The sequence below is a fragment of the Haliotis rubra genome, unplaced genomic scaffold, assembly GCF_003918875.1.
Source record: "Haliotis rubra isolate DU_JTF1 unplaced genomic scaffold, ASM391887v1 Scf62, whole genome shotgun sequence".
NCBI lineage: Eukaryota > Metazoa > Mollusca > Gastropoda > Lepetellida > Haliotidae > Haliotis > Haliotis rubra.
This window is the reverse complement of record NW_025767324.1, coordinates 1,384,927-1,411,919: the sequence shown is the minus strand read 5'-3', so window position 1 is coordinate 1,411,919 and position 26,993 is coordinate 1,384,927. Positions and strand designations below refer to the sequence as shown.

Here is a 26,993-nt window from a genome sequence, read left to right as displayed (position 1 = left end):
TACTTGTTTCCTACTTCGGTGATCTTCACATTTTGCATTACATGTGTGTAAATCCATTAGCTGTCAGCAAAATTAAAAATGATGAAGTCAAAGAAATACAAATGCTCGCTTATTCACTGCACACCTCCATACAATACCTTTGACTCATCTCATTAGCCATCCCTCACCTCTACCGGAACTGACGTAGCTAGCTCTGTCTTTAGTATAAGACGAAAATCGGGAAAACGTTTTTGCTCAAATTGTACACAAACGGTTACAATAAAGCTTCATATCTTCGTCATGCCTTTGTTTTCTCGGGAAAAAACAACAACACACTTCACCATTTATTATCTTGGAAACAAATCTAAATATTTCAATCCCCAGAATTGGAATAATCGTTCATTTGTATGGCAGTCATATCTCGAATAAATATGAAAGGATTTAGATCATTTAAGTATTTATGTAAAACAAGCCGGAAACAAAACGCCATGCCTTTTCACCTGACAAGAAATGGTAAACAAATACAAAATCCAGGCATGCAGTAATAAGCTTGCTTATTCAAGGGAGCAGTAGGGTAGCCAAGTGGTTAAAGCGTTCGCTCGTTACGCCGAAGACCCGGGTTTGATTCCCCGCGTGGGTACAGTGTTTGAAGCCTATTTGTGGTGTTCCTCGCCGTGGTCTTGCTGGAATATTGCTAAGTCAACACGTATTCGCGGCAAATCTTATAGAGTGAGTGACTTAGTTTTACGCCGCTTTTAGCAATATTCCAGCTATATCACGGCGGGGGACACCAGAAATGGGCTTCACATATTGTACCCATGTGGGGAATCGAACCCGGGTCTTCGGCGTGACGAACGAACGCTTTAACCACTACGCTACCCCACCGCCCCCAAATCTTATAGAAGACCATGCGAATTGCGGCTCAGACACTGAAAGTGTGCTAGGTTTTTCTTAGTTCTATGTATAAATGTATATAACTTCTTTATTGCCGTATATGCGACGTTTCGGTGTTGATGCTAACACCCTTACCAAGCAATAATCCAATTTTACAGCAGTCCCTCAAATTTTCAATTTCGTAAAAAACGAACTTGGTAAACTTTCTTTTGTCCCTGAGTTTATAATTATAGTTTCCATAGAAACGGCAAAACTGACTTTGAAGAATAAAAGAGTACAAAACTCGTGAAGTTTAGTGAAGAGTACATCATTGCGAATACAGATATACCTATGTTGTACTGTGGAGAATAGTGTATCGGACGGGAGTAAACATGGGATTGGTTATTTCAGACAGACAATAGTTGGCAGGTGCAAATTCGTTTATGGTCTACATTGATCTCTTATTAGTATTTTCCATCAACTAAACTTGTATTTTGCTTCAATGTCAACATAACACTGACATAATGAAATTTATTGTGGAAATACATGCGGTGCCATTTCAGTCACGTGGTAGACGTGTGCTGGTTATAAGAATTTAAATTCATATCACTGGGATGCCTATCCGTGAAAATTTCAAAGAAACGTTTTCAGCATGCACTTCTTCAATTGATTTGAGAGATTTAGCAGATCTACTTAATATATGATAAACTTTGGCCTCAACTTAAAGTGTTATAATGTATAGTGTATATAATTTACAAATAAAATTCAGTAGCATTATTCACCTGCTAAACCATTCTCATTACAATGGTATATTTTCCAGTCGCCTGTTTGCTATAATTATGGTATATTTTCAATTAGGGTGGTCAGGCTCGCTGACTTGGTTGACACAAGTCATCGTATAGTATATTGCGAAGATCGATGCTCATAACGCTGATCACTGGACTGTCCGGTCAAGACTCGCTTATTCACAGACAGCCGCCATATAGCTGGAATATTGCTGAGTGCGGCGTTAAATAAAAAAGTCAACCTACCAACTATAACTATTCTCTGATTAGTCGATTTTCCATTAATAACAGAACACTTTTGTTCATAGGCAGGGATGAGAATTCTGTTCTAATATTATTTTAAGGTAAAATAAAGTACAAAGTTCTGCCTTACGAGAATTATCCAATAGAACGGGGCTTGTGGCTGCCAACATCTTGACGAGCAGTGAAAAAGAAATACTACCTAAGGGGCAGATAACTCTCATTTGTAGATGAGACGTTCACTCAAATCCCACCGTGGAACATTAATATTCAACGTTAAGATGTCAATATTTCAGCCATATATTGCGATAAGACGATGTAAGGCTGCGGTGTGTTTTCACTTTCAGTACATATACTGTTATTATTGTTTATCTGAGTTTTGTTGTTGAAATAATTGATATGTATATTTCTGAGAGCGGCAGGCAATTGTATACACCATCTGACGATAACCATGCGAAAGAAAAAAATAATATTAATCGATTTACCCCCTAACTTGTTTTATTCGCCTTATCAGTAGGATGTGGTCGCAGATAATGGCCAAACGAGCTTCGCCCTGCTCGAGTATATTTCACGAACATCTAAAAAGCGGGAAAACCCTCTTCAAATATACCTTTCACCCAATGATCCAGTTTCTGGAAATGAACGTGTGGAAATGTCAGACGAGACGCTTCAGGGACCGTCTCAAAAGTTATGTTGATGAATGTGTGTGGAGCGAGAACGAACATTGAGTGCATGATGTAAATAAGTCTGAATGGTATTTATACACCTTCTAGTTAACATCATAATATTACAGATAGTAAGATTGACTCGGGCATTGTGCTACCAGACACGGGGTGATGTAAATGTTTGATTTAGCATCGCTCCCAAATGTATACTCAATCCTTGAACACAAGCCAGTTGTTGATAATTAACACAAACGTCAGATAAACCTTTAATAGTATCGCGAATACCTGGAAGGGATGTTGGGCCGAATGGAGCGCAGGTTGCCATAAGAAAGAAAAAATCAACGCACATTAAGTTTAAGAATTTATACGAATTCGAATGTGGGAAGCTGAGCAGACACTCACGATTCAAAGACACGATTCAGTTTGTGGTTTTATACGAGCAATCGACGCATTCATTAAAGATGACATTTTAACAGTGGGCCCCCACATAGGCGATATCATTTTTTGAAAATTTAACACCTGGAACATGTGTTCATGTTTCTGCAAATACATTACATCACTTTCACAGCGAGTGAGAGCGCTCGTTTAACGCTGCTTTCAGTAAATATTCCTGCAAAGATTTAAGGCCTGTTAGAAGTGAGTATTGTTTTACCCCGCTTCAGGCTTGTTTTTCACACATTATATCCCTTTTAGGAATCGAATCCGGGTCCTAGGTGTGACCAGCCAACGCTGTAGGCTACCGCGTTTGTGAGGAAGTTTACCTGGTCTTAATGTTAAGAAACTGAACTACATTGTCACCGTCACCTTATATATATCACCGTAACACCAACAACCCGTGATGAATAATCTACGAACATTTGTCACTTGCTGACATGGGAATTGTGCACGTCCAAACTCGTCTTTGACATACAAATTGTGTTTTCTTACCTGGACATAGGCGACCAACTCATATATTTCAAGACGGGGGAAACGTGACGTCACAAATTGATAGGCTGACTACGTTTGAGAAAAGATGGCAGGTGTGCTGTGTTGTGTACAGTAAGTATTTTTCAAATATGGATTAGAGTATTATGCAAATACGTACTTTCCTCCTTGCCTTTAAGGCATCAATAGGCCGCGAACTAACCGCATTTGGTCATTCACTTATCAGCACTGTTGAGGCTAGTGAATGAATGCGCAACTGACAGCAATGGAGTCTGAATCCGATTGTAAGCTTAATATGAACGCATATTTCCAATCCGATGTTGGGAAGATACATGGACATGCTGCGGTTGACATACTATCCAAGAAGCAAGACATCACCAAGACACCTGCGACAGCATCAAAGCATTAGTATCAATGATTGGTCTTAGTTCAATGTTCCAAGTTATTTCGTAAGCTCACCTACTGACAATTTTGAGTTAACTTTCGAATTTTTAAAAACCCAATAAAATATTACATTTTACTTGACTCATGGAAAATGCTTAATCTTGATTTTAAGTAGACGTTTTAAATTGACAAGCAGTCTGAGATGAAAACATGGCAAGTTTACAAGGAAATTTATGGGATGCCAATCTTTGGAACAGTGAGCTAACATTCCAAGAGCATTGGTGTGGTCTTTGATTTGATGGACACATGGTACTCATCAAATTTGCTTTCACACATCCAAGGTTTTGGAGGCAGAAACGTGCAATCCCTGAAACTGTTGCAGATTCCCAGTGTATTACAGAGCTGAAAACTCTGAAGGGTGCCATAACCTTTGCTCATTGGTTAAACGGTAGGGTAGGGTATAATCGTAATAAAGTAAAACTGGAAATTTGGATGAATTTAAATAATGATTTATTACATGAACATGAACTAAAAATGAAACATGAAGAATTTTACAACTTGATCTCATGTTTACAGTCACAAAACAGTCAATGAGAGACACATATTCACTCTCCAGAAACACGAACTTAGGCAGATTCCTTTTCCTGTGATTCTTCTTTTTCCTCTGATGTATCCTTTTTAACTTTCTTGGTCGGACTCTCCTCTTCGCCATTCTCCTCTGAACTCCTCTTTTCTGCTGTGGTTTCTGTTGAGGCCTCTGAAATGGGGAATTCGTAATATAAAACATGTACTACGTTGTTGATAATGCACAGACAATCACTTCAAATTAATATTATCTGGAAGCTAAAAGTTGTATAGAAGACAGTTAAATATTTATCCATGACGACCACAACATTGTAAATAGAACAATGCTTGAAATTACCAATACTGAAAATTCAAAGTGATTTACGCACCTGAAGATTCTACCTCTTCGCTCTGTTCACTGGCATTTTGATTTGTGTTCTCCTCCTCTTTCTCGGCTTCCTTCTCAGTCTCTTCCTTCTCCTCGGTCTCTTCCTTAGCCTCTGTGGCCTCGTTGGCCTGTAACACACGATAACCTTTGTTAGCAAACATTGCTATAAATTCCCGATTCCTAGCTCTCCAAACTGTTAAACAAGTACTGCTTACTGCAAGAACATGATCAAATAACACTTCGTAATACTAAACGTGAAATGGCCCTTTGTTTACAAAACGGATTTCATACTCACGGCGTCTTTCTGTGCCTTCACATCCTCGACTGTTTTCTTAACCTCGACGGTTTCTGTCTCGGTTTGGGTGGTGTCAACCTCAACTTCTGACCTAGTGATGAAGAAGAGACATTTCTGAATGAAAACCTAAGAAATCTATCTAGTAACAGCTAACATAACCAGCTGACCTACTTTCCCCACAGCAGACGATATTAATCACTTAGGCCTAAACACGGAAATATTAGCATGAGTTACATCTTTTCCTACTTCACCCTATGGCGCACTGAGTTTTCCGTCTTGCTACAAAGATAAACCTTTAACAGCGAAAGCTGATCAAACACACTGAACAGGATGTAGGTTTAAGATCCTCACTATAGCTTTCTCTGCTTGCTTTAGCTTCTCACGCCTTGACCTCTTTTCATTAATTTACTCATGTCGTGCTGTACAAACACACTTTATGTGTTCATGTATTTTTACAGTGCACAAAGTACACCCCATACACGATGCTTATACTAATAACGTTCTAGTTATTTAGATATGTGAAGACACACTTTCTGTGAGAAGATGCTAACATCAATGAACAAAGACGACCATGCTGGTTCAGCGTGGTCTGTAGAAACGTTGTGCGTAAACACTTCCTTGTCGAAAGAAATACAGAAATACAATGAGATTTTTACTTAAAAACGTACATGATTTTACAACTAAATCAAAAGAAAACCTATGCTGACTTACTTTGTTCCAGGCATGATGGGGTTTAGGGTATGAACTCTAGAAAATCTCAACGAACGTGGGAGAACTCTGACTGCCGCCTTCCTCAAACAATGCTCACTGCAGACGACTGCCGTTGAGATTCCCGCCTCTTACGTATAATTTATGCGTCACGTGACCGACTTCTCTCTTCTCATTGGACAACGCATTTAATCCTATCTTGGTCACGCCCACTGTGAACTACTGAGCATGCGTGCATTCTAATGAATGTTGGAACAAAGATGGCGGGAAATGCCTTTTCGGTTACTCTCGGGAAACTCCGTGAATGTTTACGCTAATGTATGCAGAAAATCTACAAGAAAGCTTCCATTGGATAGAAGTTGTTCCGCGAAGTGACATCCCGTTTCGCCGTAAATAAACCCATGTGACCGGAAATATCAAGTGTGACTGCAATGTGGTGATACAACAACAAGCCTGTTGAAAATGACTGATCAGTTTGGGGACTTAGAGTTACTACTAAAGGTATATCGCTTTTTGGTAGACTGTTATCAACGATGCTAACCTTTTTCTCACACTAGTCTCTCAGATTGCTCTGACAATTCGCCATGAGAACAAAAACAATATGCATGGCAAGGGGGGTGTGTCTGTTCAAACTTCAGATGATATGTGAAACTGCACCTTCGGATATGTCTACATACTGACAACATGTAGGTTTGTTGCATCTAACATTGTATTAGAAAATAATGATACATGCATAATTGATGAACATTACGTAGTAGGTACAGAGACTGGCTATATCAAGCTTTGGAATGGCTCCACACACATCTATATGGGAATGCGGTTTATAATGTGATTTCAGTTCTGAAATCAGTGCATAGATAATGTAGTCATGGTTCAATGGTACATGTTACCAAGGAAATGTGCTTCAAACAGCAATATTTTCTTCAGGCTTCCATGAAGCAGTAACATGATCATAAGTTCTGGTGATGTCGTCTGCTGGGTGCTCAGGTTCATACAAAAATAACCAAAAGTAGAAATCAGACATGAAACATTCACCTTCGTAACGAAACAAAACCAAAAGTATGAACCTAAAACAAAAAAATCACCATGGATTGCAGGAAAAGAATGTTCCTGTACATATTGACAGCACCAATTCCAGAGACATATGTTTTATGTTCATCCGTAATAGGAACCCAGATAGCATTCGGACGTTGACCCAATGTTGGCAAAACCATTGCCAACGTCTGAATGCTATCTGGGAATGTGATAGGCTGACATTTGGTGGCCATGACTCCATGAAATCCATTTACACCTTTGTGAAACTGTGTCTGATTACTGGAATAGTGAAAGACCCTGAATTCAATCCCAGCACGAAGAGTATCAGATTAAAGAAGATGAAAGGTTGGCTGACTGTCTGGGATTTATTGGTAAAAGATTGTAATATCTTTCAAATTCAAAGTTTTTGACAGTTCTTATCTTTGTAAAGACTGAGGAGTTGATAGTCATTCGAATTACACAATTGTTGCTCACTCAGGAGCTGTTAATATTTGTGTCGCTTTAGTCTTTTCTTGCCCATGAAGCTCACAATCACATTTAGTGCTATAACTGAGTAATGATGAATTAGTCACTGGGCCTCACATTGTCTTATTAAATCAGAATATAAGAAAAGTTACTATTATTACTCTGAAAAGGATCTCAGATTATCAGGTTGATAAACTGTAATGTTTGCAGATATTACTGTATATATTTCTTATGTTAATGAGAAAACTGATTCTTGTTGTATATGTGTATAAAACAAAGGTTTACTTGCATCTCATCATAGGTACTTTCTGCTTGTGAATGAAACAACTTTCTCATTATCTTGCCCATCCAATTGTAAAAGCATAGCTGTCCTTTTTCTACTTTCTTTATGTTTTGTTAATGGCATATTAAATGATCTATACCAGGTAGTGAAGTTAGAAAAGATCTTTATTCATGTTCATATAGGTGGTCAGTCATCATATCATGTACATATTTAATCAACCTGAACATTTCTAAAGCAATTTGTATAAGAAAATATACATAGCCAGGTGTCTATCTTCAGTTATTTCCATTGATGCCAAAAGCATATTGTACTTTTTCATAGAGGTTATGATGTAAAGGTAATAGGTATGTATTTCTGACTCAGTGGTCGATACTGGACACAAACTATCGAAAATGGTACGATCTTAAACATAGCTTTCTTTACAAAGAGGGCGTTGGGGTAGCCTAGAGGTTAAAGCATTCGCTCGTCAAGCCGAAGACCCGGGTTCAATAGACCGATCCAGTCTGTCAATCAAAACTGGCGCATGCGTCAATTTTGGCCAATCAGCAGGCCGGGCGCGCTGTGTGGATTTGTCAGACTTATTTCCGGGGTCAAACGATGCCTCCGAAGCGATGTGCTATGAATTATGCCATTTACACTCGCTATATCTATTACATATTGCTGTGATTTGATGTGTACCTTTACCAAAACCATTACGATCAAGACAAAAAAAATTGAGGCGGATCAAGGAATGCGATAGGCCTAACGAGCAGTTAAATGTCGGCACCGTCGTTCACGAAACCTACGTCTGCTCGAAGGTGAGAATTTACACGACTTACACACTTTAAGCACATGTGCAAAAGCATTACCAATAGATGACAACAAATAGTAGTTTAGGATTTTGCAAGTGTTATAAACACGGGCAATTCTTGTAACTACAAAATTGTTTTTGCTTCACGCTTTTAGTCACTACTAGGCATTGAGTTGGTACACCATAAACCTGAAATGAGACAGCGCGAAAGCCGTGACACAATGTAAACAAATCTGACAGCGAGCTGATTTGGTTAGGGTCGGCCGAAATAGAAAAACTTGTTACATTAAAGAACAATGTGGTGGATATGGTTGCATTAGCGATTAGATATTCTTAAATTTGTCACACATTTTAGGATGTTTTAAAGTTTCAAAAGCACAATCTGAAGGCCTATGAACAGTACAGTATCTGTTGATAGTGCAAAATATTCGAGGAGTAATATTTCTTTTATCCAAACGGAAATATTGTCAGTGTCAGCAGTTGCCTATCAGGCAATATCAAAACATCAAAATTAATTCAAATGAGTGTCTATAAAACCATGTCTTAAATATTTCAGAATTTCTATAAAGAGATGGGACCTTGAATTGATTTAGCTTACTCCATGTGGATCGGAGGCGAAGACTATGTTAGAAGAATATGACTTTCTGGAATATCGGACGAAAGTGAAATATAAGTTTATTTTCTAACTATGAGAACATTATTTGTTTTGATTTTTTGTCACAGCATAATTCTTTTACATGTAGGGTGGGGTGAGTGGGTTACATTGGTACATTTTAGAAGTAATAACATAATTCTGTCATTTTAATTATAATTCACTGGAAATGATAGCAAAGTATGCTTTAAGAATCTTGCCTCCTTCAGGAAGCTTGAGGAAAAGGTAATAAAATAGGTAATAATCCAATCAATTATAAATAATTACTTAATTGACTCACATATCAGATTCATGTGAAATTAAGGCAGAACTAGGCAAACAAACACTATATTACATATCATGGCTGAACAATCACTTGATACTAAGTTAGCTTGTTTGTTTTAAGATATATTTGGTCTTTAAATAATATGTTTACTAATAAGATTATTCAGAGAGTGAACACTAGTATCATCACTCATAATAAAGTTATTTCAACATCCAGAGAATTTGAAGAAAAAAACAAAGGCTACATTGTGGTCACACCCAGGCATTATTCAGTCTTGGAACCAAATAACTTACAGAATTCTAAGTTGACTGTTCATGTAACTGGAATGGATATTGAAACATATAATATTCAACCCCAATTTCATGTAATACTTTTTAGAAATCATCAGCTTTTGAGGAGGTTACCAATATTTGAAGACTGAGCCAAAATAGTGTTTATTAAGATGTTGGTTTTGGACAAATTGTTCAAGGTTTGTTGATGCTTATTTGGAAAAATAAGCTTAAATTCATATTAAATTGCACACTGGTTTAATTGCAGGAGGTGAAAGCTTCAGGACATTTTCATGTATGTTTTCCTAAACTTTTGTTTTGACTTTTACCAAATTTTTAAGCAACTTTAATATAATTTTGATGACACTAGTAAGTATCTCAGAAAAGGAAATAGATCAGAATTAGTGTTATGTCCCTAAGGGATATGGTCTCAGATCTAATAAGATTATCATTGTTTAAGAAGCAATAATGTCAAGATGTAATTTTATTGACAAAAAGCTTTAAACTTTGAATATATTCTTTGCCTCTTATTTACATTAGTAGTTAGCAGTTAAATATATCTGAAGAAAAAGCAGTATATTTGTATGTTGTGTAACATTCTATTTCAATGCTAGTTAACTGTTCGGATAACTGTGGATCCTCTGTTCAAAGATTTTGCATCACACGTTTCCTATTTATGGAAGATGTGCAGACTGTATCTTGGATTCTTTGTGTTTATGGTGGTGTGACATACCTGTAGATAAATGCTGGCAGTTCATGAAGTCCATTATAGTGGAGGTTTGTAGATTAGGATTCCACAACAAAGTACACATAGAAAAATAAATTGGGAAGGATTATTAAAAAAATGGATTTCCTTATATTCAGTGTCATTTTAAGATGGTGTACAGATTTTGAAGAGAGAAATTTTACTTAGAATAGCTGCAGATTAGCTGCTGAATATTTGCTTCTGGGTATGTCCAGATACATCCATGGAAACATACTGTGTTAACAGGTCCAGTAACGTTTTCCAGATAATATATACAGACAAACAAGGTGGACCTAAGTAGTAGACGGATACTGTTTTCCTGCGTTGTTCCTTGAAAGGTAGAAACCCATGTTTTCACAAACTTCTAATTTAACTAATTTCAACAAAGGATAAATAAATAAAGGTGGCACGGCGCAGTTTTGACAATCTTTTATAGATACCGAAACGATCTGCAACTTGCACATGTGGTTGTGTTCACGTTTTTATAATATTACGATGGGAAATTTTTAGAAAAAGCAGCAAACAACATAATTCAGTTACCTTTCCCCTGCTAATAACTTACAACGACGCGGAATTGCCGGATAGATTATTTGGTAGAAAATACGCTTCCCAATCTCAGCAGCTGGCTGAGACGATTTTTCATCGGGCATGTAGATCTAACTACATTTTCACTCGCCAATTATACAACCTGTCAACTAAAATATATTGAAAATAAAATACGTATAACTTTCCTTTTTAAATATCATTCACGAACGACGGATACCAAAGTACAACAAACAGAATTCATCAACAACATTCGCAATCACGTACGTTTCGCCGGCGGTGACGCCATTGTGATTAGTCAGTAGTTGTCCCCCCTAACGTCAAAAACGAAGTGGGCGGGGCTTATCGTCCGGGACTGGATCGGTCTATTCCCCACATGGGTACAATGTGTGAAGCCCATTTCTGGTGTCCCATGCCGTGATATTGCTGGAATATTGCTAAAAGCAACGTAAAACTAAACTCACTCACTTTACAAAGAGTTCACAGCAAATTTCTCTGGGAATATTGAAAAATCTCCATGTTTTTGTTTTGAGACCATGACAAATGCAGCAAAATCCTGCCATGGCCACACAGAATTTGGCAGGTGTTACATGTTAGGCATAATTCTGTTCCAGTGGTGCTGTTTAAGAAAGTATAATTTCTTAGTTTAAAGTTGTTCAAAAGAAAGGAGTACCCGTCCCTTGAGTCCTCTAAGTTATGGAAACCATGGTACAAAATCAGCATAAGTCCACTAGCATAAGAAATTCATAATTCATAAAGACATACAATGACTATTTGTGGACAACCACTCGAACATTTATCAAGGTCATAACTCTGTTGCACAGTATTTTTTAACAAGAAATTGACAATAAAATACTGTGTAAGCCTCATTTGAACTTGCCTGAGGATCTGCACTTAAATGATTGTATGGTTTAATAGAAGTACAAAGTTGCAGCAATTTCCTTTGTGATCGTGACTAGGAAGGTTGTGTTCTTGAGGCCTCCATCAAGATGAGCCAGCAACATCAATTGAACTGGCTGTAAAGAAGTGTTATGTAATCGGTGTCATAAAAGTGTCTGTTACACATGTGGGTCTACAATACTTTGCATTGATATTTTTATTATTACTGTACAAGAGGAAGACATTTATTTGGAACCTGGATGGTACTTTCGGACCCTGTATATACATCTGTTATCAAAACATGAAAGCTATTAGGATTTTACAGCTCCAATGTGTCACTACATGGCATAAGCAGGGATTTGGGAAGGACTCATAACCAACAGCCTCAGGCATGCAGAAAACATCGTTAGACTAAAATTGTTGTTATATTCATAAAAAAACTCTCTTAATTTGAATGATATGTTATCTAAAAGGTAATTGTTGGTAAGTATTACCATTATAGATTTATTTGCCTTCTTATCAACATAATTCAAGTAAATTTTGAAAAACTAGAGAATGACTGAAAAAGGGAAACAAATCTAGAATGATTTTGCGTGTATTGATAGCCTCTAGATCCTGAAATAGGCTTTCTGTTGGGGTCCATTTCAGTGTTATTTTTTGTTTCTGTGAATATATATTTTTAAATATGAAAACTGTATTTCTGAGACTAAATGTGATCTTTTGAAAAGTACCTTAATTTACTCCGCTGGGCCATGTAACAGAAAGCTATTGTAGCATGATAAATGTTATAGGTTGTTAAAATATAGGAGCTACAATTGTTTTAGCGCTCAGATCTCTTTGTTGATAGAGGACCTATTTTCAGAACTATCATGTTCTAGACTGGAGCTTTCATTAATATTTTATGTAGACTTGATGCCAGTTATCAGCATCTGTGAGAACTTGTCTAAATTTGAGTGAGTGAGTTCAAATTTAACATTACACCGGCATTTTTCAGCCATATAGTAAATTCATAAAGAGTGTTGGTTGGATCAAGTAATTATTTTCAGAAGAGGTTACTTTCAAAAGCCTACCAAGGAATCTTGCATGAAAATTGTGATCAATTATTTTACACTTATGTTTTAGAATTTGGGAGGATAAGGTATATGGCCTGCTCTGAAGATCACACATGATTTATAATGGGCAGTTATTACCAAGCTCAGCTGGGGCGGTGGGGTAGCCTAGTGGTTAAAGTGTTCGCTTGTCACGCCAAACATGGGTACGATGTGTCAAGTCCATTTTTGGTGTACCCCGCCGTGATATTGCTGGAATATTGCTAAAAGCTGTATAAAACCATACTCACCCATTAACTTAGCCCTGCTTGTGTTGCAAAGTATTGTGATTTAGAGATTGTGATCAGGTCAGACCAAAAGGCTGGAGGATTGACATAAAATATGCCTTAAATATGTCACGACTGACGAACCTGACACTCAAGCTGCTTGTGAAATATGGAATAGACCTTTCAGGATAAATGTAAACCAAATGATGTTTACTTAGCTACAAAATTCAAAGGCGGAATTACTTTTGATTTTTAGAAGAAAGCAATTTAACTGCAATAAGGTCCCAAAATGGCCTGCCATGTGCTCTGAGATTAAAACCCTTTTTAAATATAGCATAAGCATAGGCAGATCCAGAGAGGAGTGCAAAAGTTTGTTAAATGACCATTGGAATGCTTGTGAAAACGGGTGGAAATGAACTGTGCTATGTAGAGTTAAGATAGTTTTGCAGTATGTGTGGGAAAATATTAAGGGCTATTTCTGGTGTCCCCAGTCGTGATATTGCTGGAATATTGCGAAAAAGCGGCATACAACTAAACACTCACTCACTCACTCACTCACTCACTCACTCACTCACTCACTCACTCACTCACTCACTCACTCACTCACTCACTCACTCACTCACTCACTCACTCACTCACTCACTCACTCACTCACTCACTCCTCACTCACTCACTCACTCACTCACTCACTCACTCACTCACTCACTCACTCACTCACTCACTCACTCACTCACTCACTCACTCACTCACTCACTCACTCACTCACTCACTCACTCACTCACTCACTCACTCACTCACTCACTCACTCACTCACTCACTCACTCACTCACTCACTCTTTCTTAAGGGACTGGCATACAGCTTTAAAGGTCTGTGTATGCCTAACCCCGAATACTTCTCAATGTATCACTGTGGACCTGTTACAGCTACTCTAGATTAGCCTAATACTAAATTATTCCTATACTAGCTGGGTGAGGAAGTGTTGCTTAGGAGATAAGAAGGAAGTGTTATTTCTGTCTCATTTGTATTTTGATATAGAACAACTGTTGCCTGGTGCTGTCGCTAGACTTGCTCTAAGTCTGTGCTGAATTTAATCTCATTGGATGTATAGTAATTCTGCCCCTACAGTAGGCAGGTCTGTAAAAGCTGAGTGTCCATCAAAAAGGGTGAAGTCTTTAAGACAATGTGTTCTTATTATTTATGTTATTTATTTGCATTAATCATTGCTTTGGGCATCTGGAAGTCTAGGGTTGTTGCCTCCAGTTGAGTTTGGAGAAATGCGCTCCCTTATCTCTACCTCTCTCGCAGCCTGAACTCTTTACCTTTTCGGCTCTGAAATGCAAGAGAGGGTTCCATATACACTAGGGTTCCTTTATTAAGTTACTTTATATATATCCTCGTGAATAACTTTGTTTCAAGGCATGTTGGTTGTCTTATCAAGGGGGTTGTATTCAAGTACAGCAAAACTGCATTCAGAGACATGTTTTATGGAATTGACTTTTCATTGAAGCACTGTCTATTCCTTTTTATTGGTAAGACGTAGATACAGGATAGAAGTGGTGGGTTGGTGTGTGTTGTTTTGAGTTTTACACTGTTTCCAGCAGTATTCCAACAATATCACAGTACATGATAACAAGAAGAGCAAGGTTTTACTTTGATTCACAAACATGGGGGCCCCAGGGACCCCAGGGACCCCCAGTTATTAGTTTTAAGGGTCCTTGCAGGCACTAGAGCCTGGAATGAATCATTGATGAATGAAATGATGCATGTAACTGCTCTGAAAGAAACAACCAAATACTTAGCAAAATCCTAGATGTGTTTGGGTACAGGGAATAATATTGTGCATCCTTCTGGACACATCCATCTGGACGCACAAATGCACGTCACGTAAAACCCCGAAGAAGGAGTATATAAAGTGTACTCAAGTAGGGAATGGAACCTGGACCTTAAGCATAACAAGCAACCGTTTGAACGATTAGGGTACGTAAGAGGGGATGTAAGAAAGCACAACTGTATAGATTGAGCTGGTTTGAGCATATCATGATTTGTTTGTTGCTAGATCCAACAGCAGAGCTACAGATAACTTTTTGGGTCATTGAATTATGTCCTCGCTTTTGTTCATCTCAATTGGGTATCCTGATTTTAACCAAATATATTGTACCCACCTCACTCAAAACTCAATTAGGTATTTTGCCATTTTCCATTACTTGTAAACATATGATAAAGTTTAAAATGTTGGTTGACGTGTTTGTATGTTTGTTGTTCATATTTGATCTGTAATAAGAGAAACAATAAGACTGTAACTTGCCAAGTTCATGTGCTGAAATAGAACCTCTCAATATACCTCAGTTATTTTATCTATCCACTAGTAGTAGTACGCAAGCTAAAATTTGACATTTTTGTGTGTACGCATGTAAGATCAAATTTATCGAGTATTTACACAAATACAAGCATGCTTGTACACAATAGACTTTTTTAGGAATTGAGTTTTCATAGAAATATTTACGTAATTTATGCAGATACGCAGCTTATCTGTACCTCTGAACAGTCAGTCTTGTGTTGAACGTCCTACCCTGTGGACTGCAGTGACTGGCAGACAACAAATTCAACAAAATCTGCCCACCAGATACATTACAGTCACTGTGAGCAACAAGTTGATGAGGAATTTTCATTATCCAAGATTCTGTTGATTTTGTTGATAAGTTGTAAATCAAAGTACATTCACCACTCCCCAAATAAACTTAACATTTTGTTCAGTATTTTTGTCATATTAGTTTAAACATGCTTGTATCAACCTAGTGATGAAGGAATACAATGGATATATTGGTTTTTTGGGTCAAAACATTGGATTAATATCGGTCAATATGTCAGTGGAGCTTACAAAGCTGATTAAAAATTCATCACTAAAATGTTATTCCTTCGACCTATTTTGTAATTTTGGAAAGAAACAAGTGGATGTAAAATCAATGTCCAATGAAGTCTGATGTCAGACGTATCATGAGATGTTCATTACCGTACAGTGTTTGTGTGTTCAGGATAAAGACAGTGTGAAGCCGTTGTCATCAGTTGGGATTTAAATGAGGCTGGTATTTTGCCAAGGCGTGGCTTAACATTCTTAATGAGTAACTGTTTGCCAGGAGCTTACAGAGCTAATCTAAACCCAGGAGTCATTCAGTATTTGTGAGAGTCACATGACTTTCACATATTCTTTTTTCATTGGTAGATCATCCTGACTTGGTAATAAGGGATGCATGTACCTTTTATCTCAAAAGTGTTATCACTGCAGTAGTATAGGATGGTTGATACACGGACAAGATATACGAAAAATCACACACAGCACTACCTAAAAAGATTCTCATTGTAAACATTATTTTGCTCAGATAGATAGACTGACAGTTTATTAATGGCCACCCCAAAGGTGGTGATGAATTGGAGATTTAGCGTCCACTTTCCGACATAATGCGTCTTTCACACAGGTCATTTAGTGTTTGATCGAAAGAGGTGTGATTTAGCCGAAGGATATGGGAACCTGAAGGGGCGTTAAGGTTGCATAATTAAATTTGTATGAATTTTGAATTTAGAAATTTGCCAAATAATAAGCCCACAATAAAATACACAAATTTATGCATGAGATATGATATATATAGGGCCACTCTATATTGAGTTTCAAGATCATAACATACTCAAACTCTTTGCAGAAGTCGTGCAGATACGACACTGACTCAAAGATTCCAACCGACGGTGCAACAGCACCCCTAAAACTTTCCCCTCCACCTATGTTTTCTTTCTGTATTCTGTTTACAACCCCAAAGTGCACATGAAAGTGCCCAACTGTGAGTTATTTGCCTTTGTCTGAAAGCTGCCACTCTCTTCTCAGTACCCTTTTCTCCTACCACCTCCCTGAAATGTATTTGCCTTTGTCTCTCCAATCCTGAAATCCTCTCTCCAGTCTTACGCAATATCTCATAAATCTACCTCCCACCTGTTGTAACTTAACCTGTGTCTACCCTGAAACCTGCCCCCATCCGTGATTTTCCTACCCAAATCTAACCCTCAAATCGCCTCACCTCCCAAACCCTGTCTGCTAATACCCCTGTCCACCACCCCTGTCCCCCTCCCCCTCTTCTAGAACCTCCTCCCCTTTGTGATATGTCGTACCAGTCTCTAACCCTGGAACCACCTCTCCTCCCAATCTCCAGCATGTAATACCCCAGTCCTTAACCCAGAAATTCCCTCTCCCCCCCCCCCTGTGATATCTTGCACCCATATCTAACCCTGAAGTCACTCCTCCTCCCCATCTCTGCCATGTAATACCCCAAACCACAACCCTTAAATCCCCTCCCCCCACCCAAGAAAAACCTCCTCACCCGTGACATCTTTTCCCCTGTCTACATTCCTATAAGCCTGTAGGACAAAGGCCAGAATCCTCCTGTGTTTATTGCCCTATGTCCCATTCAAGTCCCTTCCTGTCATAGTAAAGATGTCCGCCAGAGCGTGACCCAGCCCAGGGGGGAGGTCTAACCTGTGTGACGTAACCTGGTGCAACTGTTGATGCTCTGTGACACTTGAGTGGGGGCCATCATCTATGTCAATAGGTGTGGGTAAACAGATTTAATGAGGAAGGGGAGGTGAGGGCTCTAGGAATACCTAACACAAAACATCTGAAGGCATCTTTATACCAGGTTGCGCAACAAGTCATTTCAGATGTGATTAAGTCTGCTTTGATGAGGGTAGAGATGTCATGGTGAAGGCTGGTTGTTTTAAAGGGATTCTGTTTGATGGGAAGAGCTAAAGAACACTGTCTACCAGACAAAGTATTTTCCAGTGATACTTGTACCTGCATGCAGACTGTGTACTTGGTAAGCACTGATCAGTTTACTAGCAAACTCGTTCTGTCCAGCATAAAAAAGTATACAGTCACATGTATATGCTAAAACAGCACCCATATTCATGTGGATACAATTCATGGATAACAACTGCTTTTATACACTGACAATGAATTATCCGTGAATACAGAGTGCCTTTTAGAAAGTGGTCAAATGTATCATGTTATATTTTGGATTATACTTTCTCACCATAGGCGGATCCAAAGGGGTGTGCAGGTGTGCATCCCCCCTTTTGTGCTGAAAGTTTAAGTGACCATTGAAACTCGGGTGAAAATGAAGTGTGCACCCCTCCTTTTCTCAATAGTGTGCACCCCCCCTTTCTCAAAAAGCTGTATCCGCCCCTGCTCACTGAGGTACAGATTCACGTACTTTTTTGTTGAAGCATTTGTGACTATATCATAACCTTCAGGGTTTTACATGATATGCAGAGGTAGAGAAAGGACACAGAGGCAAAAATGTATTGCAACCCAAGATAGTCTGTCTCTCACTCCCTGAACCACATTATTTTCCCCTCTGCCTAGCCTTCTCTGCAGTGCTAAAGCCCAATTACATGAAGCAAGTCTAGATTTCCTCATGTCCTGAATCTCCCAATTCACTGGGGCTCCTATTCAGTTTATTTGTTACAATCCAAATTATTTACATTCAGGGATTAAGTATTATTGTACTGTCGGAAATAGAAAAAAACTGTTTTTAGGCTTTTACTCTGTATCCCTAAAATTTACACAATTGCAAATAGCATATGTCGAAATAACCCACTTCGGCCTAACTGGGCGTTCAGTGGGATGCGTAATACGATATCCAGAAAAGCATGTTTACTCGTAAAATCGGGCAAAACTTAGAAAAAAAATGAATAGCTGTTGAAAACAATAGGTCAGACTATAGATGGCAATTAGGTTGCTCAGCCAGGTATGACGACGGACTGTTGACTCACCTGGCATGAAATGCACGTGCTGGCTATAGGCACAAGGGGTCATCTCAAAGATATTTTAAGCTTTTTCATGTGTGTTGACAATGTCTCATCTATTGATTAACATCTAACGTGTCTTTCTTTCATATAGTTTATGTTGAGATATGTAAAGGAGTATGATACCCGAAAACCATAGAAACGCATCGTAGTATATAGGTGGCATGATCACCCGAAGTTGCCCTAAAGGATTATTTTATCTTAGCTGATATCTCTATCCCCAAGCCCAACCCCATGTTTTGCTTTTGAGACAACCCCTCCTATCTGGTTCTTTTTATAGTGACAGTGAGACTGCATGGTAGCTACATCCTTAATAGTTTCGGCATAAAAGTTATTATTTTTTACGTCAGCTATCGTTAATAATGAATCTACGTCTAATTTCAAATTGGGCATTTAAAAAGTGTCCTTTGTAATACAATATCGTCGCACACTAATTTGCATAAAGCCATGGTCTGTTCCAAATAAGTCTTTTTGGACTTAGAAAATAACCGCATTGCTCATTTCTGCACTAATTTCCCCTCAGTAAAGTCCCTTTCTCCGTTTCCTATCTCTCTACCACTGAGACTGTAGTTAGGCCGAACTTAGATTAACAGATATTTCACACTTTCACATATCAACTACATAAATTGTGGAGATAAATGAGAAAATACAGTTTTTTTCTATTTCCGACAGTACTTTAGTCTACACAAGGCAGGGCTTCAGATAATTTTTCAACATCAGGAGTACGTACTTCTTATTTTTCAATGTAGCAGTACTGAAAAACATAAGAGTACATTTAGAGTATTGAATTTAATGGAGTATCAGCAATCTTGTGTTACAAATAAAGCGTGCATACTCCTGATGCTGAAAAATTATCTCGAGCCCTGAGTTTCGTTTCATATGAGCACCACAACATTGCTTCACTTGTGTAAACAGGTCAATAAACAATAAAACAATACTTTGTTACAAAACTGTTTATTCAAAATGTTACAGTGGTCAGAAGGTCATTTCTAACTGAAATTGAAAGACTGAAATGTTTAAAATTAAATGCCATTTGTAGTAGGTTTATGCTACAACTTTAATTCCATAAACTATTCATCTCAGTCCTGGAATCCAAATTCAACAAATGTGAATAACATCTCCACCCATCATCATGATCATGCTATAGTTATGCTTCTTAGTGGCTGAAATTTGTACATCACACAATTCAGTAGTAGCCATAACATTGTGTTTCTTCGCGTTTTTACACTGTGAACAAAACAGTTTGCGATCACCTGTTTCAGTTACGGCGATTTCGAGCCATTTGTATGATGTTCGCCAATTCTTTTCCATTGTAGTTTGTAAGTTTGAACGCCTGTGTGACTATGACAAAACAAACAAGTGACACTAGTAAGCAGTTCGTTCATTATTTGTACAGGTATTTAATTCCTTGACTGTTTACAAGTCGTAGAAGCACAGTCTTGTTTCTGAAAGAAACTTTTAATTTGTTTCTGTGCCATCATGTCCACATGCGCATGCCCTATTTTGACCAATCAAATTTAACCAACATGATTCGCTGATTCATTTAGCACCAGGGATTCCCAAAACATGACAAGGGAACACCCTATGTGTCACTATCACCTAAATTCTAAGGTGGGACACTCTTGAGTTGAAATCAGATTGATATGTTTTAGATAAATACGTCTGTAAATGATTCTAAGACCGTACACCATTGCTGTAGTGCGTATCTGCTACGTTTTCTAAATTATTTCCTACCGTATCATGCATATTTATTATCCGTACAAACACTGATATGGCCTTTATATGGAGCCATGCAAAATGTTTCCACTGTATCTCAGGTTAAGGGAGAGGGAAGCAAATATAATGAGTCAGGACCAGGAAAAATTTATTTTATTCAGAGATTAAGTGTTACTCTAACCAATGGGTAATACAATGCCTAAGAACTATGTCATTTGAGATATCTGCCACTGCTTTGAGCACAAAAGGCCTGTGAACAGCAGGGTAGTCTGTCATACAGACATACCCCGGGTACCCAATGCAACCGATGAAAGTGTGGAGTATGTGGCAAGATTACCAAAGTTTCTGAAAATGAAGAAAGACTCCGGGTTCCTTTAATTATATTTTATGAATATGATTTAGAAACTGTTTTTTTCTGTAAAATATGTTCATTTCAGAGACTATATATAAGTCTAACAGCAGAGGTTCTTTTGCTTCCGTCAGACAAGATGATGACTTTGATGAGAAAACAAGTCTATATTTCCTCAGGTTCAGGCTGAATCTTGTGTCTCACTGGGGCTCCTTTCAGTTTCTATGGAGTTATTCAGTTCTATCAGAAATATATTTTCAAAGACATTAGGCTACATTCTTTAAAACACTGCTGGTTGTTTGCAGGCCTCTGCCAAGGATCAGGTTGTGAAGATTTGTGAAGAGGCATTCCTTCTTCGCCATAAATCGCCACGCAATGTGCCCGACAATGTGGTCAACAGCACTGCGGAGAAGTTAGGAGTGGATAAGAACAGCAGTCGATCTGTGAGTATCATGTTCCTGATATTCAGGTGGATCAGGTGACTGATGGTTGCAAGTCATCATTGTTCATAATATCAATCTCTAGATTGTCTAGACAAAATAGGGCGGCAGGCGGCGGGCGGGCCTAGTGGTTAAGATATTCGCTGGTGTGCTCACCGTGATATTTGCTGGAATATTGCTAAAGGTGGCATAAACCTAAACTCACTCACTCTAGACCAATCTGTTACTGACAAGCTGCCATCATACTGCTAAATATTGATAAATGCTGCATTAAACAACAAACAGTATCATCACCAACTGATACATCTCTGTGATTTCTGGAATAGTTAAGACAGTTTCAGACCAGTAGGATATTACATGGCTAGTTTTAACAGTGAGTTGTGGTTTTCAGCTTTATTTAATAAGCAGAACTCAGAGAGAAAGAAAATTGCCGGAGTGGTGAGATTTGATTTCAGAACAAGGCCCTGTTGGTGATTTTGGAAGACAAAATTGTTACCTGTTTTCTAATTATTGCCATAGACAAAAGAGGACAGGTGCTTCTGTCGAACTTGTCATTTCAGGCTTTATGTCTGAGCATAACTAAAAACTTGTTCACTATTTTTTTATCAAATTTTTACAGATATCAGTCTACCATATACTGATGCCTTATGCTATATAGGAAGTTTTTATTGTTTTTGTTATTCTGGCATAAATGAGCCTGATCATGATGATGACAACATTCCAATCAATGACGTATTGAAGAGCTGTTATTATTTCTTCAGTCATCAATGAAGTGGTTCTGAAGCTCACTCGAATATTTTGGACATTTGATCTTTTATAGTGTTTCTAATTCTGTTACCAGAAATAGAACCCCCCAGTGTATTCATTTTTAACTTCTCCAAGTGATGTCCAAGTGACACCAGTACTGTGATAGATAAGGGGATACCAGACAGTTATGAGTATATGAGTCCATTTTAGTGACTTCATAGCACTAACCCATGAAGATCCGGGTTAGAATTGGTCTTCAGTAACCCATGCTTGTCGTAAGAGGCGACTAACGGAATCGGGTGGTCAGGCTGGCTGACTTGGTTGAAACATGTCATCGTATCCCAATTGCGTAAATCGATGCTAATGCTGTTGATCACTGGATTGTCTGGTCCAGATTCAATTATTTACAGAGAGCTGCTATATAGCTGGAATATTGCTGAGTGCGGCGTAAACTAAACTTGCTCACCCACTTCATAGCACTAGCAGAGCTTACTGGAGACATGTACTTACTTGGCATGTCTTGACACCTCTAAAGTTTAAGACAGCTGATATTCAACGGTCTTGTGTTCCAGCTCCTCGTAAGCCTGGGGCATGTGATCTCCTCAGCCATTTTCCTCGGTTCCTCCGACCCCAAGACAATCATCACCATCTTTCCAGGTACAGTCTCTCACCAAAGCTTCTCTACACAACTAGATGGGACACGGGAGCACAGTATGGGCAGTTTTTATGCCCCCACCATATATGGCTTGGGGCATATAGGGTTACCCTCCGTGTCCGTCCGTCCGTTTGTACGTACAAAACAAGGAATGTACTCTATCCACTTCTCCACAAAAAACGCTCTGTGGAATTCAATGAACTTATACATGGGCTTTCTTGGGACTCTAATGGTGTACATCTCATCTTTGTTTTTGTATTTTATTGGTTGTTTTTGTAAGTTTAGAGACATTTGAACTTAGGTACATTTTGCTGAATTTCTCTATGATGATAGTGTAACAGGGGATGAAGTCTATCCACTTCTCCACAAAAACTACTCAACAGAATTGAATAAACTTCTACATGTCTTTCGTAGGGACTCTAAAGGTGTGTATTTCATAATTTTTTATGCAATTTCTTAATTTTGTCACTTTTACAGATGTTTGAACTTAGTTGAAATTTGCTCTATTCAGCCTGTTCGTTCCATACAACAGGGGTACTCTTTATCCATTCTCCTCAAAAACCACTGCACAAAACTCATTTAGCTTACATGTCTTTTATAGAGACTCTAAAGATGTGCATCTCATATTTTGTTTTTGTATTTTATATTTTTTTTGTATGTTTAGGAGACATTTGGACTTAGATAAATTTTGTTGAATTTCTCTCTGATGATAGTAAAATAATGCATTAGGTCTATCCACTTCTCACCAAAAACTGCTCAACAGAATTGATTAAGCTTATACGTGTGTTTCATTGGGACTCGAAAAGTGTGCATCTCATAGTTGCATAGATGTTTATTGAACTTGTTCGTGAATTTTGTTCAATTATTGATCTTTATATGATAATAGGTTGTGTTATCTAACCCCTCAACACATTGTTTTTAGTGTTTTCAAGTACTTCAGTGGGACCCTGAATGTGTGAACTCTTCCTACAGCAGCGGGGGCATCCGTGTCCCTGGACACAATTTTTTCTTGTTTTAATTAGTATTGATAAAACATCTCACTGTTAGGCCAGATGGGTTTATTTTTCTTTCTTCCTTTCTTCTTTAATTTTTGTGCCTTGATTCAATTGTAGGTCAGAATTTTTCAAAATGTACACTTTTAAATTTCAAGATCATTCAGCGTGTTGTGAATTGTTTGGGACATTTTTTAAACAAGTTTTAATTATAATTGAATAATGTCTACATATAGTTTGATGTCGATAGTTTTTAAAACATTTAACATATTTGTGTTCGGAGGGAAATTCAAGGTGTAGCCTCACTAACATAGTTATCAATGGACATTATTGTAATGTAGAAACTTAAACAGTTCACCTGTTTGCATGTCATTCTGCTGTGGGATTCCAGGTTCAAATGGATTCCTTTAATCTGTGGATGCCTATGCTGGATTGCATATCGTCATATTCTGACAGTACATTACTGTTAATATCAATTACTCATTTGATCCTATCACTGTATACAGGGTCATGAGCTGCACTGAAGTAGGAAATGTAAGCCCTGCATCATTTGTATGTTTTTTGTGTTTTCCTCCCAAAATGAGATGACAACACTCAGTCATTGAGATACTGTACAGTGCTGCATCCCATCTCGCCAACAAGCCCAGTTTACACGCTGAATTATCTCCCCTTGCTTTATCAACTGCTTACTGAATACAGGTTTGTCTAAACTATTTATGGGGCGGTGGGGTAGCCTAGTGGTCAAAGCGTTCCCTCGTCATGCCTAAGACCCGGGTTCGATTGCCCACATGGGTTCAATTTGTGAAGCCCAATTCTTGTGTCCCCTACCGTGATATTGCTGGAATATTGCTAAAAGCGGCATAAAACTAAACTATTTATCTCACTTTGGTGTTTACTTCCAGACAATTTCCACAAGAACCTGCGTGACCTGCTGACAAAGATCTTTATTGACCATATGGCGGGATGGAAGACTCAGGCAGCTGGAGGACTTGGTGAGTGAGTGACTGAGTGAGTGAGTTAATATTTAATGTCACGTCAACAATATTTCCGCCATACCATGATGAGACGTGGTTAGTAGCTGGCAATCCTTGGTAACTGTTCTGACTGATGTCCAGTTAGATGGTTGTTTCTTGTTTTGTTTGAACACATTTTATTTAGAATTGAAAGGGATTGGGCACAAGTTATTCAACTTGTTAAAACCCGCTCCCGAAAATTACATGGAATTTACATAGTTGTTTCTTGCTTTACGCCGCACTCAGCAATATTCCAGCTATATGGCGACTGTCGTTAAATAATCTAGTCTTGACCTGACAATCCAGTGATCAACATCATGAGCGTCAAACTATGAAATTGGGATATGATGACATGTGTCAACCAGTTAGAAGATAACCATCTATGGTTTCACATTTGAGTTAGTGAGTATTTGAGGCCTTGAAGTATCATTAGGAACTAACAGTCTTGGCGCATTGATATTGTAAATATAAACATTATTTGCAATTATCTGTAGGTGTCTATCTGCACATGGACACTCACAGCTGTTAGACAGCCATAACATCACACTTGAATACAGTGACATCATTCTTGAATGCTGTGACATCACCTTTGAATACAGTGACATCACGCTTGAATGCTTTGACATCACGCTTGAATGCTATGACATCATGCTTGAATGCTGTGACATCACACTTGAATACAGTGACATCATGCTTGAATGCTGTGACATTATGCTTGAATGCTGTGACATTATGCTTGAATGCCGTGACATGCTTGAATGCTGTGACATCACACCTCAGTACAGTGACATCATGCTTGAATGCTATGACATCACACTTGAATACAGTGACATCACACACTTGAATGCCGTGACATCATGCTTGAATGCTGTGACATCACACTTGAATACAGTGACATCATGCTTGAATGCTATGACATCACACCTGAATGACATGACACTCGAATGCTATGACATCATACTTGAATGCTATGACATTATGCTTGATTGCCATGACATCATGCTTAAAGAAGTTGTATTTTTTAAAATTCAGATTCCTATTTGTAGAACAGGCTTGGCCAACTTGTTACAACCTGTAGAATGTTGTATTCTCTTTTCAGTTTCTCTTCCCAAAATGGTGGACTTTGACTGGCGAGTAGACGTCAAGACATCGTCTGATACTGTGGCCAGGATGTCGGTGCCAACATGTATATTAAACATGCAAGTAAGTTGTTTCTAAGAACATAATTTCATTGGATGGATCAGGTGGTAAGGTTCAGGGATTACTTGTCATTGTACCCCTGTTTTAGGGATCATAGCTCACAATATCGATCACTGGATGATCTGGTCCAGACATAGTAACATGCAGACCAGGGCCCCATTTCACAAAGCTCTTGTAAGCCTAAGATCTCGTAACTTTTCTCATAGCATTCGTACCTCCTATGTTGTTACAGTATTTGGAGGTACGAATGCTATGAGAAAAGTTATGAGATCTTAGGCTTACGAGAGGTTTGTGAAACGGAGCCCAGGGCCCCACTGCACAAAGCTATCTTAGAGCTGAGGGGGACGTAACTCCCATACTTTAACATAGGCTAGTTGTAGTGGTAATATTGCTACTATGAACATTCGATAACTGCAGGCTGAACTCCATATTGTTCAGAGCGGGATGTAACACATTCATTCCATTTGTCATAACTCTGCTGCACCTTCTTCCATCAGATCCAAGCAAATTCGTTTTTGAGAATTTCTTTTGTTTGCTTTTGTGTTTTAACAAACAATATATCCAACTGAAGGCTTTCCTCCCAAGTCACACATACAAGCCATGATGTAACTTAAATACTGTTCAGAGCGGCACTCACTCACTCAACTTCTGCCGTCAGGTTCAAGCTACAGCTACAGATGTGGGGATTGTGCCAGATGTGTCCAGTGTTAATGTAGAACTGTCAAAGGAGACACTAGACACCATGTTGGATGGACTATCGAAGATACGAGACCAGCTGTCGTCAGTAGCAAGCAGATGAGTCTGGCAGACATTAGCAGCTCAATGTTGGAGAATATGTGGCTTCATTTTCTGACCAAAGTTCACAAATACTTCCATTTCTAAGAATGTACCATATTTATATGTTTATTTCTACCATGTATTGTATATTTGTAAAGTATATAAATACGTCATGAACATATATGTTGTCTTTTTTATATATGTCTCTAT

At 38.3% G+C, this 26,993-nt stretch overlaps 2 protein-coding genes across 3 annotated transcripts; one reads left to right on the top strand and one right to left on the bottom strand.

Annotated features, from left to right (window-relative positions):
* Nucleotides 1-4,343: 4,343 nt before the first annotated feature.
* LOC124256172 (neurofilament light polypeptide-like) lies at nucleotides 4,344-5,966 on the bottom strand. Its single transcript, XM_046690130.1, has 4 exons — nucleotides 5,809-5,966; nucleotides 5,098-5,188; nucleotides 4,804-4,930; nucleotides 4,344-4,607 (listed from the first exon to the last, which is right to left on the bottom strand). The coding sequence occupies exons 1-4, from the start codon at nucleotides 5,820-5,822 to the stop codon at nucleotides 4,477-4,479; spliced, it is 363 nt and encodes a 120-aa protein (XP_046546086.1). The 5' UTR covers nucleotides 5,823-5,966; the 3' UTR covers nucleotides 4,344-4,476.
* Nucleotides 5,967-6,156: 190 nt separating this feature from the next.
* Nucleotides 6,157-26,964, top strand: LOC124256171 (COMM domain-containing protein 9-like). 2 transcript variants are annotated; one of them, XM_046690129.1, is made up of 6 exons: nucleotides 6,157-6,306; nucleotides 21,265-21,402; nucleotides 22,719-22,803; nucleotides 24,696-24,785; nucleotides 25,906-26,009; nucleotides 26,665-26,964. In XM_046690129.1, the coding sequence occupies exons 1-6, from the start codon at nucleotides 6,268-6,270 to the stop codon at nucleotides 26,803-26,805; spliced, it is 597 nt and encodes a 198-aa protein (XP_046546085.1). In that variant the 5' UTR covers nucleotides 6,157-6,267; the 3' UTR covers nucleotides 26,806-26,964. The 2 variants fall into 2 exon arrangements, with proteins under 2 accessions (XP_046546085.1, XP_046546084.1); XM_046690128.1 differs by lacking the exon at nucleotides 6,157-6,306 and adding an exon at nucleotides 17,787-17,903.
* Nucleotides 26,965-26,993: the final 29 nt, after the last annotated feature.